The sequence below is a fragment of the Sebastes fasciatus genome, chromosome 9 (assembly GCF_043250625.1).
Source record: "Sebastes fasciatus isolate fSebFas1 chromosome 9, fSebFas1.pri, whole genome shotgun sequence".
NCBI classification, from domain to species: domain Eukaryota; kingdom Metazoa; phylum Chordata; class Actinopteri; order Perciformes; family Sebastidae; genus Sebastes; species Sebastes fasciatus.
This window is the reverse complement of record NC_133803.1, coordinates 2487271-2503037: the sequence shown is the minus strand read 5'-3', so window position 1 is coordinate 2503037 and position 15767 is coordinate 2487271. Positions and strand designations below refer to the sequence as shown.

The 15767-nt window shown below is 44.0% G+C and overlaps 2 protein-coding genes across 2 annotated transcripts in view; one reads left to right on the top strand and one right to left on the bottom strand.

The window, feature by feature from the left end:
• LOC141773450 (cytochrome P450 3A30-like) overlaps positions 1 to 15767 on the bottom strand; it is a 302943-nt gene that overhangs the window by 125393 nt on the left and 161783 nt on the right. The window lies entirely within an intron of this gene.
• LOC141773539 (ubiquitin carboxyl-terminal hydrolase 54-like) overlaps positions 1 to 15767 on the top strand; it is an 80136-nt gene that overhangs the window by 30901 nt on the left and 33468 nt on the right. Inside the window, exons 3-5 of the mRNA XM_074645384.1 lie at positions 14628 to 14720; positions 14811 to 14945; positions 15027 to 15341. Coding sequence (XP_074501485.1) covers positions 14628 to 14720; positions 14811 to 14945; positions 15027 to 15341 — 543 coding nt within the window. The remainder of the gene's footprint in view (positions 1 to 14627; positions 14721 to 14810; positions 14946 to 15026; positions 15342 to 15767) is intronic.

Below are 15767 nucleotides of genomic sequence, written 5' to 3'. Positions count from 1 at the left end.
CTACGGAGACGCGGCGGCCCAACGTGCTGCTCTGGATCTCGGTGTGGGCAACAGACTGCTGTACGGGCAGTTTACAGACAGGCTTCTGTATTACACTGTAATGCACCGATACCACTTTTTTCAGACCGAGTACAAGTACTAAGTACATGTATTATTTACCACATTATTTGGGTACTCGCCGATACCGAGTACCTCTAGAGTACTTCTCTGTGCCTGAAGACCCTCGTTAACAGCCAGCTGCAGGGTGTGAGCGACACACGGCAGGCTGGGGAGTCCCGCATATGAGGCGGTGCGCCGCAACCGCTCTTGGTCAGCTTGAAAAGGCTCGGGGTGAAGGTGCTTCCCGGGGCCGTGGACAAAGTGTCACCGGGCGGACTGTCCTCAGTGTGCCCCAATCGCGTCGTGCCCCCAGGGCGGGGCTCGGCCCACGTAGGGATCTGCGGCGATGTCTGCAACCCACCCGACCCGTCTTGAAACACGGACCAAGGAGTCTAATGCACGCGCGAGTCAGAGGGTGCAAGCACAACTCCGTGGCGCAATGAAAGTGAGGGTCGGCGCGCGGCAGCTGAGGAGGGATCCCGGCCCCGCAGGGAGGTGGAGCGTGAGCGCGTGCAATAGGACCCAAAAGATGGTGACGACAGGCCGTAAAGTGGTATCGGTGCCGTTTTATCGGAGCCATTTTGCGAGTACGAGTACATGAGCACAGTATCGGACCCGATACCCGATACTGGTATCGGTATTGGTGCATCCCTAGTTCCTTGAAATATGAAAATAGCCAGAAATTTGTTTACCAAAGTTGCCAGTGGGCAAAATGCTCCGTCAGTCCCCAGCAAGAGGATTTTGTCTGTCTTGACCCTTGACCCCTGTTCAAAATGAATGAAAACCAACAGATCCTCATGCCTTTGTTTTACAGCTGCTATCATGGCTGCAGACTCTTAATGACTTGTGCATTAATGGCCTTGTTTTGTGCGTCAGTCTTACTCAGCAATACTGTGGCTGAATGCATCCACTGTAGACGCCGACAGAAAGCTCAGTTCCACCACATTGCCTTAGAGCCAGTCAATCAATGAGCACTGTGGTTGGTAAACAGCAGTCAGACAGATGACTCCACTATCCACATAACAACCAGTTTGATAACCTCCTCCATACTTATGGGAGCCTTTAATGAGCCTCCTCCAGGCCTCTAACACCTCCCAGACAGCACGTTGCACTTATTTATGACTCAGCTTTTTAAAGGGGAGGTGGAGGAGGAGGTGTGTTGTCTGCCTCAACAATAAGAGCTCAGACAGTGTGAGAGCAGTAATTATTGGTGTTTAAACGGAGGCTGACTCATTAACCCTGCAGGGTGGGGCTGCTGCTGAAATGACAGACTGGGCTGAGGAGGAAACACTCATTACATCGTTTAACTGAAGCTTAGTAGTGTAAGCTCAGCAGCAACATTACACACAGCCAGAGGTCAGAGGTCACCGCACACAGACATCACGGCGTCTTCTGTCATCAGAAAAACCCTTAAACCGTTTAACGTTGTAATCCTTAAATGGGAACCGATTTTCCATCTCAGTGATGTTTCTAGGTGTTTGAAGTTCTACTGTATATGTTTTAAAATTAGTATAACGCCTTTAATTTTTTCCAGAGGAGTCAGCGTTGGTTGGGTCTGAAGACTACAAGTTTGAAAAGTAAAAATCTCAGGAGGTGTTGAGTTAGAAAGAAGTGATCTTACCAGACCTCTGTAGCCCGCTGCTCATCTCTGCTGCAGGCAAGAGGCTCCAGGCTTTATTAGCTGCTACTAGCATAACACACTATGATGTCCAATTGAGCTGTCGGTGGTCAAGTTGTATTATGGGTAATGTAGGCGCTAGGTTATGACGAGGAAAATAATATGTGGAATGAGAAAGCCGACATCTCTGGTTCTGCTGCGTCGATTTTGATCTTTTTTTTTGTCCATCGTGAGTCTGACAGGATTTTTAAAGGTTGTGTCTAGAGGGTAACCCACAAGTTGCAAAACTTTCGCGAGATAGGTGAACTTAGGCATTGACCTTGAATGGTCAACGTTAGGATAGGCAGCAAGTCTCGCAAGACTTTTTGTAAGTTTTTGCAACTTGTGGGTTACCACTAAGACACAACCATTTTTAAAGAACATACATTGTTTCCTCCCTATGTTTCAGTTGAAGTGTTTTAATGTGAACCAACAACAGCAGGAAGTGGTATTTAGCATTAGCAGTAACTTAATCCGTCCAATATTATATTGAGCGACGTAGAGCGAGCTGTACTTAGCATGCCGTTCAGCAGCGTAACAGTCAATATTGTAGCGAGCGACGGAAAGAGAGTTGTACCCAGCATGCCGTTGGGCGGCGTAACAGTCAATATTGTAGCGAGCGACGTAGAGCGAGCTGTACCCAGCATGCCGTCTTGCAGCGTAAAGCCCGGGGCACACATACAACGTCAGGAGCGCGTGGCGGCTACGTGGCATGGTGGCTGCGTGGCGTGGTGGCCGCGTCGGGTGTTCACACCAGCTGCCTGTCGGCTGCTTTTCTGCTGCTGCTGCTGTCAGCCCTTTCTTTCTACATGGAGTTTGCCTTTTAATGGCCATTTAACTTCATGATAAATGTGATTTATATTTATTTTAGACAGAGAAAGGTTAAGAAACGTGTGGTAATTTGTAAATAATAGTTATAATCCACGATTAAAACTCCGTACTGTATATTCATTCATGGAGCTCTCCAAGTCACTTCAAGTTCCTCATCACTGACTGCTCATATTTCAGAATAAAAGCCTCGTGTTAACAAATGAAGGAATTCGCTCCATAGAAAAAACGCTTCAGGGCTTTTATTTTGAAATGAAAGCAGGAATTGTTGATTTAAAAATAAGTCTTTACTTTTTTTTCATCTCCGTAACATATTCTACAGATAGACCTTGAATCTTTAGTAAATTCTTGCTGGTATGATGTTAATATACTGTCAATAGATCACCTTCACTGTCTGTGACATATTCTACAGATGTCTAGACATCAAAACTGTATTAATGTAGCTGATAAGATGTTAATATACTGTCAATAGATCACTTTCACTGTCTGTTGTTGCTGTGAGACGCACACGGCTCGCGTCAAAAATAGGCGAGACCTCTATTCTATAAAAGAGACGCAGCGTGAGACGCGCGTCTCAGCTGCGTCTCATGCGGGCAGTGTGGCTGCTCTAACCTGTTAACGTGGACGCCGAAATAAAAAACAACACGCCACGCAGCCGCCACGCGCTCCTGATGTTGTATGTGTGTCCACGCTGTAACAGTCAATATTGTAGCGAGCGACGTAGAGCGTGCTGTACCCAGCATGCCATTCGGCAGCGTAACAGTCAATATTGTAGCGAGCGACGGAAAGAGAGTTGTACCCAGCATGCTGTTGGGCGGCGTAACAGTCAATATTGTAGCCAGCGACGTAGAGTGAGCTGTACCCAGCATGCTGTTCGGCAGCGTAACGGTCAATGTTGTAGCGGGCGACGGAAAGAGAGTTGTACCCAGCATGCCATTGGGTGGCGTAACAGTCAAAATTGTAGCGAGCGACGTAGAGCGAGCTGTACCCAGCATGCCGTCTTGCAGCGTAACAGTCAATATTGTAGCGAGCGACGTAGAGTGAGCTGTACCCAGCATGCCATTCGACCTCGTAACAGTTAATAGGGGTCCCCTCTCAATACACTACACAGTATGTACGTAACGCACTACTAATATACTGTATATGTCTCGAGATCTCCCTTGGGTCCTCAGCAATACACTGTCAAGTGTGAAGTTGATTGGATGAACAGTTGTGGAGAAAATCAAAGGACAGACATACAGACGGGACTCCTTCCATTTTAGCTAGATTTACAATACAAAAACAGAATGACTTAGGGGTGGGTCCATGTATCGCAGCTTGTCCCACACGCGGTATATAGAATGACTATATCGCGAACATCGACTACAAATTGTCATGTAATGTTTTTAAGCCCCCCCGCCGGCATGAGACTCACTTTGGCATTTCATTCTCTCCCTCCGGCTCCCTCTCAGACACACGTCACAGACTCCGCCTCCATCCAGACCTCTCTCCTGGGCGAGTGTGTGTGTGACGTATGCGGCCGGCGTGTTTTTGTATTTTGAGGGACGCAGTAGAGAGAGACGGAGCCCGCAGAAAGCGAAAGAGCTGAAGCGGCAAAGCGAGTACGGCAGCGAGAACACGACCAAAGCAACCAGAACCAGCCCAGAAGCAAATGACTCTGGCTTCCTCGCTTTCCAAAGCAATCCCATGACAAAAAAAGTGCAAAATGGAAAGAAATCACGGCCGCTGTAAACAACTACATCACAACGCCGGTAAGCGTAGTTGAAAAGCCTGAAAAGACTCATTAAGACACTTGATCCAAAATATGAACTGCCTGGTCACACATTTGTTGCGTAGAAAGCTCTACCGGAGTTCTACATTTCAGTGAGAGAAAAGTTGGCCAACCAGCTAACAGAGGTGACCCACTTCTCCACAACTACCGATCTGAACGTCCAGCAGAACGTGTGAGCCAAACCTGAGTATCACTGTATATTCCATCGACAACTGGGATTTCCCCCTTTTTGCATGCAAGATTAAAAAAGTCGCAATAGAAACCACTAATGAATATAAACAAGAAGGTTTTAATGCAGACATATACTGCAGGGACTACAAGAATCATCATATTGGTGTGATTTTATGCATCAACGGGTTAAACCAAGCATTTATGAAGTGCTTAGAAGATATATATAGATATATATAGATATATATGTATATCTATATATATCTATATATATCAATCACCCATCAATAAACAAGTGATTGCCTGATAACATCGGCTCAATGTTACTCCCTTTACCCCTACACCAACTCCGGGTTGTAACATAAATGTTACTAATCGTAATATATAAATGTTACTAATCGTAATATATATCTATATATATATATATATATATATATATATATCGTGTATCACTATATTATTTTCAGGCCATATTGCCCAGCCCTAGTATGACTACAGTAAATCTGAGGGGTAACTCTCGGCCTCAGGTGTGCTGCCCAGCAGGATCTGAGCGCAGTGTACCGTGAACACTCCCACTTCCTCATGACTCTTCTCCACCTCCACCTCCACCTCCACCTCCACCTCCACCTCCACCTCCACCTCAACCTCCACCTCCACCTCCACCTCCACCTCCACCACCCTGACCCCCTCCAGCTCCTCCAGCTCCTCCTTTAGCTCTCTGTCCGTCTTGACTCGTCACTGTTGCCCAACGTCACAACAAAGTGATCAAAAGGATTGTGAGGCCGCAGGCGGCCGAGCTGAGGGAAGTGGAGGCGGCGTGGCGTGGCGGTGGACCGGGGGAGTCGTCGGGAGGCTCAGCAGCTCCGACATGTGACGAAGACAAAGTGAAGAGGAAGAACATCGTGGTTATAAGCAGCTGAGGCCTCGAGTTCAACTGTTCTCACATCTTCATCCTCTCATCCTCTCTGCTGCTCAGGACATCCAGCTCTCTGATCCACTTGACTTTATTTAATCAGACACTTCAATTAATGACACATTATTCAGAGCGGAAACACCATTTGATATTTATCATATGTAACAAAGGTCAACCTGGCAAATCCTATTTGACCTCAGCCCTCTTACCGGTGTGTTTGCACATTTTAACATACTAATCGTAACTATCCTTCTAATCTGTCCAAACCACGTTTTAGATTGATTTCCTTCCTTTCAGGCAGTTTGAGGTCATTGGTATGAAAACCAACTTTTAATATAATGATATGTGCACCACTGTTGAAAAGTTTGTAATCAGCTGTTATGTTTAACTTCTTTCCTTTAAAAACTTTTTTAACAAAGATAAAAAACTGTATAATTCAGAAACCAAATATATATTTATAAGTATAATTAACATTTGAGATAGTGTTGGTCCCAAAAGAAGAAGAATGAAACATTTCAAACATCCATTTAGTCGATGTCCTCACAGTGTTGCATGACAGGGGAGAACACTGTTGGAACTTGGATGTTGAAAGTGTCAGTGAGCCTCGATTCTTATTGAACCACTATGGAGCAGCTGGGCTCTAAATGTTGACTCGTTACTGGGCTGTCAAAGTTAACACTAATTTGTTTTAATGCCACACATTTTTTAACACATTAATGCAACTTGTGATTTTTAAGGTTGTATCAGGCTCAATTTTAAAGTTAGAGTGAAGATACTGGTATCGTATGAAACTAGAAAACCATTGTTACCAACCATGTCCACAGGAGGACCACGCTCCAAACTTACGCTACATTTTGACAAGGAAAAACTGACATGTCCATTTTCAAAGGGGTCCCTTGACCTCTGACCTCCAGATCAATGAATGTAAATGGGTTCTATGGGTACCCACGAGTCTCCCCTTTACAGACATGCCCACTTTATGATAATCACATGCAGTTTGGGGCAAGTCATAGTCAAGTCTGAACACTGACACACTGACAGCTGTTGTTGCCTGTTGGGCTGCAGTTTGTTATGATTGGAGCATATTGTTTTATGCTAAATGCAGTACCTGTGAGGGTTTCTGGATCAATATCTGTCATTGTTTTGTGTTGTTAATTGATTTCCAATAATAAATATATACATACATTTGCATAAAGCAAACATATTTGCCCACTCCCATGTTGATAAGAGTATTAAATACTTGACAAATCTCCCTTTAAGGTACATTTTGAACAGATAAAAAATGTGCTATTAATTTGCGTTTAATCACGATTAAATAGTTTAATTGATTGACAGCCCTAGTTGTTACATTTTTCTTCGGGCCCTCTGCAGTCTACTCAGTGGTTAGATTGAAGAGGTTTAAACTGTGTATTGTGTCAGTCCATAGTATGTTCAGCTGATATTCCAGTAGTGCTAACCCTAGAGCAGGGGTCTGCAACCTGCGTCTCCGGAGCCTCATGCGTCTCTTTAGCCCCTCTCCAGTGGCTCCCTGTGGATTTTTAAAAATGGAAATGAATAACTGTTTTTTGTTTACATTTTCATTTTATTTATCATTGTTGTAGGTCTATGGTACGACGGTACAACGGAGTATTAGGGCCACGTTGATGAAAATAAATTAGTTTTACATGTTTTCTTTTTTTTTCTTATAAAGTTATGACTTTTTTCTCATAATATTCAGACTTTATTCTGTAAATCTCAGATGTTTTTTCCCTCAATGTGGCCCTAATTCTCCGTAGTACATTTGCACTTTGGCCCTCACTGCATTAGACTTATATACTATATACTTAGACTATAAACTTTGTAGTTTATATTCTATATTCTATATTATTCATCACAATACTCAAATGTTTGGCGGCTCCAGACAGATTTTATTTTTTATTTTTTGCCTAAAATGTCTCTTTTGATAGTAAAGGTTGCTGACCCCTGTCCTACACTAACCTTCTATTTCTATATTGAAGTTTGAAGAAGAGCTTTGCTAAAGCAACACGTTGCAGCTGTTGATTCCAGCTTGTTCTAGGCTGCATTATTGTGACCTTGACTCTGAAACAGGAACCTGTTGCTGTTTAAATCTGCACATTGTTGATGCTCAGCTTCCAGTTTCTTTATCCAATGACCACTGATTTCTTCTGTTCTGATTGAACTGTTGCTCAGAGGGATCTTTGTCTCTTTGTGCTCTTTTAATTGTCAGTCTGGTTGAACCATTGTACGGCGACAAAACAAACACTTCACACAAAATATTGTAAAGAAGTCTTTCTGCAACCTAAAAGCATGAAAGACCTTTCAGAAATAGAGAGTTATCCTCTCAGACGTCTGACCGGACCCAGTTAAGCTTTGTGGCAGGATGTTCATAACAGTATTTTAGATAATCCATCACAGTCGATGTTCAGTAACCTCATTTAGTTTTTTGACAGTTTCTTAAAGAGCAACATTGCTTGAACGCACCTCCTTCAGATATTTAAAAAATGCATTCAAATCCAGCCTTCCCCGCTCCCCTGGGGATTTAACCCCTCGACTGACATTCCCGCCCCCCTCACAGCTCGCTGCTCCTTCCTCCCTCTGTCTCAGTCTCTCTCCCTCTGCTAGTGTGTGAGTCACATTCATAAGTCTTATAAGTTTCCCAATTTTTTAAAATGTTCCTGTTCCTGTTCGCGTCAAATGTCTGCATCATCATGCAGCGATGAATGTAAGTTTAACAGAGAACCTAAAGCAGACTCAACACGGACTGGGATGGGTTGTCTCTTTGCAGCAGGTTTCAAGTGTCTGCAGGTTGATTTTCATAGAAATGAACTGAAACGAGAGCTGCAACGATTATTTGACCTCAGATATATAAATACGTTTGAAGACATCACCTTGGGCTGTGGGACATTCTAACAGGGATTTTCACTTTTTTATTGAAATTTTATAGACAAAATGATTAATAAGGTCAATCTAAACACTGATGGATGATTTATAGAATTCAAGTATACAGGATTTGTCTTGCACAGATCTGTGCTGAAGGTTTGTTACCTGGCTGACGTGCTGAATGCTGCAGGAACAAAGCAACATATTGGACCTGGTGGGGGGGGAGGACAGGAAGGAGAAAACAAACACACCCAAAGTGCTGACACCACAGTATGTGTCACTGAGGACTCTGTCTAAAGATGTACCAGATTCACACCTCAGAGCTTTTATTCCAACACCCCTTCTGTCATTTGGAGAAGAGAAGTTGTTATTTTATGTGTATTTTGTATGAATGGCTGCTGTGTGAATCATGAAGAGAAGCCTTTGTTATAAATCCTTACACTCATGTTTATTCTTTAAAATGTACCTGTGCATTCACCACAGCACTATGAACTATTATTGTTTGAATTATTTATAGTTTTTTATTGTCTCTCTGTCATATTTTGGCATTTGATGCTGGAGTTTTCTCTCTATGGTCTTTTAGCGTTTGTTTCAAATCTTCTGATTATTTTTTCTATTAATCGTTTGGGGTATAAAGTGTCACATTAATGCGAAATACCCGTCATATCCAAGATGGCGTCTTCAGATGTTATATTTTGTTCGTTCAACAGTCCAAAACACAGAAATATGAAGTCCTCACATTGGAGGAATGAGAACCAGCGAATGTTCGGCGACTAAAACAATTGATCGATCATAAAAATACTTCTGTTGATGGACTAATCTCCATTAATCAACTAACTGTTGCAGATCTCGTCTTTACATTTCTAAAGCTTAAGAAAAGGTCCACTTTCTGTCTCTCTGTACATTCATGAGGTGGAGCCGTACAACTCTGGATATCACACAATCATTAACTTTGCCTCAGTTTGTGGCATTTTGTGGCGCCACAGTCAAAGTTCAGTTTCATAGAAATTGCTCATCACTCCAAGGATTCAAACTATACTCAACTCTGACCTCCAGACCGCCGTGGCTCTTTTTAAAACCCTCCTCATAAATAAAGTGATGAAAAAATTCCTCCATGTCTGGATTCCTGCCACTCAGCAGGAGAGGAGACTCCCAAAGCCTCTGGATGGAAGAGAAGCCGGAGAACAACAGAAAATATTGTTCTTATAACCTGAAATTAGAAGTGTAAATATTTTGGGTTAAGCAGAGAGGTACAGAATAGAAATATATCTATATATCTATATATCTATATATCTATAGATCTAGATATATAGATATCTATATCTATATCTATAGATCTATAGATATCTATATATACTGGAAAAACAAAGTTCGGAAACTTGTGTTTGGTGGATTATTTCTCTGTTGTTACAATGCTAATGGTCATTGTATTTTACATCGTTGGAAAGCCTGTTTATTTACCTTCGCAATGATGTCCAACTTGTAAGGATCATGCATTTGTGGGATGAGCAGCACAGCTGATTATGTGGGTAGCGCCCAAGAAAAATTTGCCAAAATGCTCTGTCAATGGTAAACAGTGTATTCTCCTGTTGGTGTTGACTCTTGTTTTGAGTTGTTTAGTGGATTGGATGATTGAACTCTCTATCAGTAACAAGGAACAAACATGACATATTGGCTATTTTACACTTTATTAATTTAATACACCATCAGGAGCCTCAGTAGCGGTGGAAGATCCATACGCAGCCACAACAGCCTGGCACCTCCTCCTCATGCTGGTCACCAACCTGGTCACACGTTGCTGTGGGATGGCGTTCCATTCCTCAACCAGGATTCGTTGCAGGTCAGCCAACGAAGTTGTGTTGGTCACTCTAACACGTACAGCATGCCCAACCTGATCCCACATGTTGAATTGGGTTGAGGTGTGGACTCTTGGCAGGCCGTTCCATTCTCTCTACTCCCACATTGTGGAGGTAGTCTGTGATAACCCTGGCTCTGTGGGGGCGAGCGTTGTCATCTTGGAGGATGAAGTTAGGTGCCAGATTGTGGAGATATGGGATCGCCACTGGCTGCAGAATCTCATCCTGATATCTCACTGCATTGAGATGGCCTTCAATGATGACAAGTCTTGTTTTGCCAGAGAGGGAGATGCCGCCCCACACCATGACACAGCCTCCACCAAAAGCTGTTACTCCATCGGTGCAACAATCAGCACAGCGTTCTCCGCGTCGTCTCCATACTTTGACCTGCCGTCCAACTTTGGCAGACAGAACCTGGACTCATCACTGAACATGACATTCCCCCACATGTTCAGGTTCCATTGTCTGTGTTGACACCAGCGCAAACGGGCCTGACGGTGAAGGGCAGTCATTGCAGGCTTCCTGGTAGCCTTATGAGACTACACTGTTTAGATCATTTTGGCAAATTTTTCTTGGGCGCTACCCACATAATCAACTGTGCTGCTCATCCCACAAATGCATGATCCTTACAAGTTGGACATCATTGCGAAGGTAAATAAACAGGCTTTCCAACGATGTAAAATACAATGCCAATTAGCATTGTAACAACAGAGAAATAATCCTCCAAACACAAGTTTCCGAACTTTGTTTTTCCAGTTTATATACTGGGGAAAAAAGTTTGGAAACTTGTGTTTGGTGGATTATTTCTCTGTTGTTACAATGCTAATGGTCATTGTATTTTACATGGTTGGAAAGCCTGTTTATTTACCTTCACAATGATGTCCAACTTGTAAGGACCATGCATTTGTGGGATGAGCAGCACAGCTGATTATGTGGGTAGCACCCAAGAAAAATGTTCCAAAATGCTCTGTCAATGGTAAACAGTGTATTCTCATAAGGCTACCAGGAAGCCTGCAATGACTGCCCTTCATCGTCAGGAATGTCATGTTCAGTGATGAGTCCAGGTTCTGTCTGCCAAAGTTGGACTGCAGGGTCAAAGTATGGAGATGACGTGGAGAACGCTATGCTGATTGTTGCACCGATGCAGTAACAGCTTTTGGTGGGGGCAGTGTCATGGTGTGGGGGGGGGGCATCTCCCTCACTGGTAAAACAAGGCTTGTCATCATTGAAGGCAATCTCAATGCAGGGAGATATCGGGATGAGATTCTGCAGCCAGTGGCGATCCCATATCTCCACAATCTGGGACCTAACTTCATCCTCCAAGAAACAACGCTCGCCCCCACAGAGCCAGGGTTATCACAGACTACCTCCACAATGTGGGAGTAGAGAGAATGGAACGGCCTGCCAAGAGTCCAGATCTCAACCCAATTCAACACTTGTAGGATCAGCTTGTACGTGTTAGAGTGACCAACACAACCACGCTGGCTGACCTGCAGTGAATCCTGGTTGAGGAATGGAACGCCATCCCACAGCAACGTGTGGGATGGCTCTCCGCAGAGAGAAACGTTATCGTCTCCGACCAAAACTCCGGCGTCTCCCCTGTTCCCTCCGGCCGCGGTCGGGAGGCTGAAGCAGGAAAAGCCAACACTAGGATCAGCATTGATTCATGGAGAGACCTTGGTCTGGTCAGCTAACATTACTGCCAAGCAGCTGAAATATAGAGTGATATTGTGCTTTTAGCTGACGTGTGTCGCCTCACTGTGTTGACCGATGCTCATTCATGTCTATGTAGAGCGAGCACAAGCGCGAGCAACAGGACGCTGACTTTCGTTGACTTAACGGCCACAGGTGTCGCTGTTAACAAGACATTTCTGATTCTTATAAACAGCACGCGTGCGTGCGTGTGTGTCATGGTTTAGGAGACCCCGTGTTATCTCAGTGTATTCAGATGATTCATGTAGGCTGATCTGCAGTTCTGGACCATAAGTCTAGTCCGAATCAGGACTTTAGTCTGGCTCAGTTTGGTGCACAAATTAAAGCAGACTAAATAAAAATAAAAAATTGGCTGAGGTGCGTAGGATACAAATCTGTATTTTTTTGTCTCAAGAGTTGCTACTTCTATGCAGGGACTCTAGGACTTTGAAATATTGCCGTTGAATTGTTTTCACTTTGAGTCGGCACTGAGGGCACGAATCCCTTCTCCTTCAGTTACTCAAACTACTTTATAAACGTCACTGTTTTTGTGGACTGTATTTATCATCTTCTGTGTGTTCTCTTCAGTCCAGATGTCAAGGCTTTGGCAGAGGTCCAAGTCAGTCCTCTCCCACTTATGTTAACTTGTCGTTTACCTGTGTCCATCTCAACAGATGCCCACACAGGCAGCCTGTGTTTTGGTTTTCTTGGAAACGGTCCGAGACGACCTCTCACAGGCGGTCTCTGTCCAGTTGTTTTGGTCCGCACCAGAGTTTGATTAAAGTGGACTAAATGTTGGCTCATGAAAGTGCCTAAGAGCCCTGTCTGAAACTGATTCAGGACCAGTTGAACTGACCTTAGCATTACCTTTAGAAATGGAAATGGTTCATTGACTTGGATTTTATTTGCACCTTTCTAGTCTTCTGACCACTCAAAGCTCTTCACACTACATGTCAGCATTCACCCATTCACACACACATTCACACACTGATGGCAGAGGCTGCCATACCCACGGCTACCCATCAGGATCTAATCTAAATACTCATTCACACACCGATGGCTATGCCTTCAGGAGCGATTTGGGATTCAGTATCTTGCCCAAGGACACTTCGACATGTGGACTGGAGGAGCCGGGGATTACACCGCCGACCTTCCGATCGGTGGGTGACCCGCTCTACCTCTGAGCCGCTGCAGCCGCCCGTCAGTTGAAAGTGTTCGTTGTTGTGAGAGCCTGAATCTGATTTTCACAATCTTTTTGTGAATAAATGATGCTAAAGAATGCTTGTAAATTGTCACACTTGCTGCATATTTTAGAACAAACTGAACAAACTTCCAGTAGATCTACTGATCTGAGCTCAGGACAAACCGTTCTTACAGGTGTTTAGATCATCGCTAAACAGGAGTGTTTCAGATTAGTTAGTATGTAATGGCAGGTTGTCAGGAGACATTCTCCGCCTCTGTACTAACAGTGTGATCGTTGTGACGGTGGCTTTGTGCTGCAGGAGGCTGTTCAGTAGTTTTTAATGGAGTTCCAGTCAAACAGTGTCACTAGTGCAGCTGCAGCAGTTCATCAGCTAAGATAACCTTCTAGCAAGCTTAACCATTAATCAGCCTTTTTTATCAATCATTCGTTGATTTGGTAAAACTTCCCGCAGCTCATTGTGACTTCTTCAAAGTGCTGGTTTTGTCCGTCGATTGGGACATTTGTTCTCTCTGACACATGCAGCAACATCATGTTGGCTCTTTTTTTGTTTGTTGTCTTGACACACACACACACACACACACACACACACACACGTCTTCGTCATGCAGGAGTCCAGATGGTTTCCTGAAGCAGATGGAGAGAGTGATGAACACAGTTTGACACGCTAACACACGCACACACACACACACACACACACACACACACACACACACACACACATACACATACATACACACACACATACACATACATACACACACACACTCTTTCATGTCTCTTCTGTTTTTGACACAGTCACACACACACACACACACACTTCTGCTCCTCCTCAGGTCACTAAACTAAAGAAGCTGTCTGATTTGGCCGGCTGTGGTCTCAGGTCAGCGGCGGTGCTGACAGGTGATTGGCCGGTAGCCATGCTGATGTAAACCCGTCGCGTTGAGCCTTTTAGTGGAGTCGGAGCAGCCGCTGCAGCACTGAGACACACCGATTTTCAGGAAGTTGATTTTCAGGGATTTTAAGGTCCGGATGAAGTTTTCTGCTTTAGTCGTCTCACTTTTTTTTTAAGCATTTAGACTAAGATAGTTTTCTTGATTTGGTGGACTGCTTTTTATATTCCAGCGCAGAGTTGTGGACAGAAAGGTTTTTTTCAGAATCTTTCAGATGGTTAAATCGGATTTATTTCAAACGGGAAAGTCTTTATTTCCTGCTCTTTGTCCACTGAGATTTTGGGATCAGATGTTGTCAGGTATTTGCTGAAGGAAGATAGTTTTGACTGTCTCTTTTTTTGGTACATCAGAGAAGGAAATCAATATTTAGTTTGATGTAAGTTTTATTCTGACACAATCTGACTGCTTTTTTAAACCCTGGGTGGAATTTCTTCCTCGTCCTTATTTCCTTAGTTTCATCTCCTGCACCTTGAATGGTGACCGGACCAGGTGGTGTGTGTAGCTCCTTTGTGTTGTTTATTTATTTATTTTTTTTGGGCCCGCCACCCCCCCCCCCCCCCCCCCAATTGTGTTTTTTATTAATATCGTCACTCCGTCTCTCTCTCTCAGGTTCTGTGGCACCTCGATATCTTCAGACGTAGTTTCCGTCAGCTGACGACTCATAAGTGCATGGAGGACTCGTGCATTTTCTGCGCTCTAAAGGTGAGAATCACTCTTACTGATATCTGAAGCTGATCCTGGACCAGCTTCCTGTTTCTAAAACCCTCCATCTGCCTGTTTTCTCTCCTTCAGAGTATCTTCGCTCAGTTTCAGTACAGCAGTGAGAGAGTTTTGCCGTCCGACGCTCTCCGCAGCGCGCTCGCCAAAACCTTCCAAGACGAGCAGAGGTTTCAGCTCGGCATCATGGACGACGCTGCAGAATGCTTTGTAATACAAACACACACTTCGTGCGGTGCTTCTTCACTCGTCAACGACCGATGATCATTTCTGTTCTGTGTGCCTGTGCAGGAAAACATCCTGATGAGAATTCACTTCCACATCGCAGATGAGACCAAAGAAGACATCTGTACAGCCAGACACTGCATCCCCCACCAGAAGTTTGCCATGACGCTCTTCGAACAGGTGAGACTTAGACATAGTCTGAGCGGGAACAGTGTTGTAGTATCAACTAGGGATGTCATGAGAACCGATATTTCGGTACCAAGTCGATGCCCAAATTTTGAAAAAGTGACGGTTCTCTTGATTACCTCATTAACGTTCTGGTTCCCTTATAGCATTGGGATTAAACGTGAAATATTGCCAAATAGGTGCGTTTGCTTTTCACTTCAACAATAAATCTTCTGCTATTTCTCGGTCTGTCAACTCTCCCGTCCCGTGTGTGACTCCTGCTACTCTGAGCTGACGGACCAGATGCGTTCACGGTCAGTATGTAGCGTCCGTCGTCTGACTATCGATTGATAACATGCCGCTGATACACCGAAATGAACAAAATGGGTCAATTATTTGTATTTATTACTTAAAGGCTACATGCCTCTGATTTTTGTAATGTTTGTAAATGTTTTTAATAAAAGAGTGCGTGTTGAATTACAGTACAGGGGAGTTATTGTTGTTGTTGTTGTTTTTTTTACCGTGGTATCGAATTGGTATCGAGAATCGTAAAAATTCACTGGTATTGGTATCGACTACTAGATTTCTGGTATCCTGACATCCCTAGTATCAACAGAGTCCCAAACCACCAGCTGAGTTCTT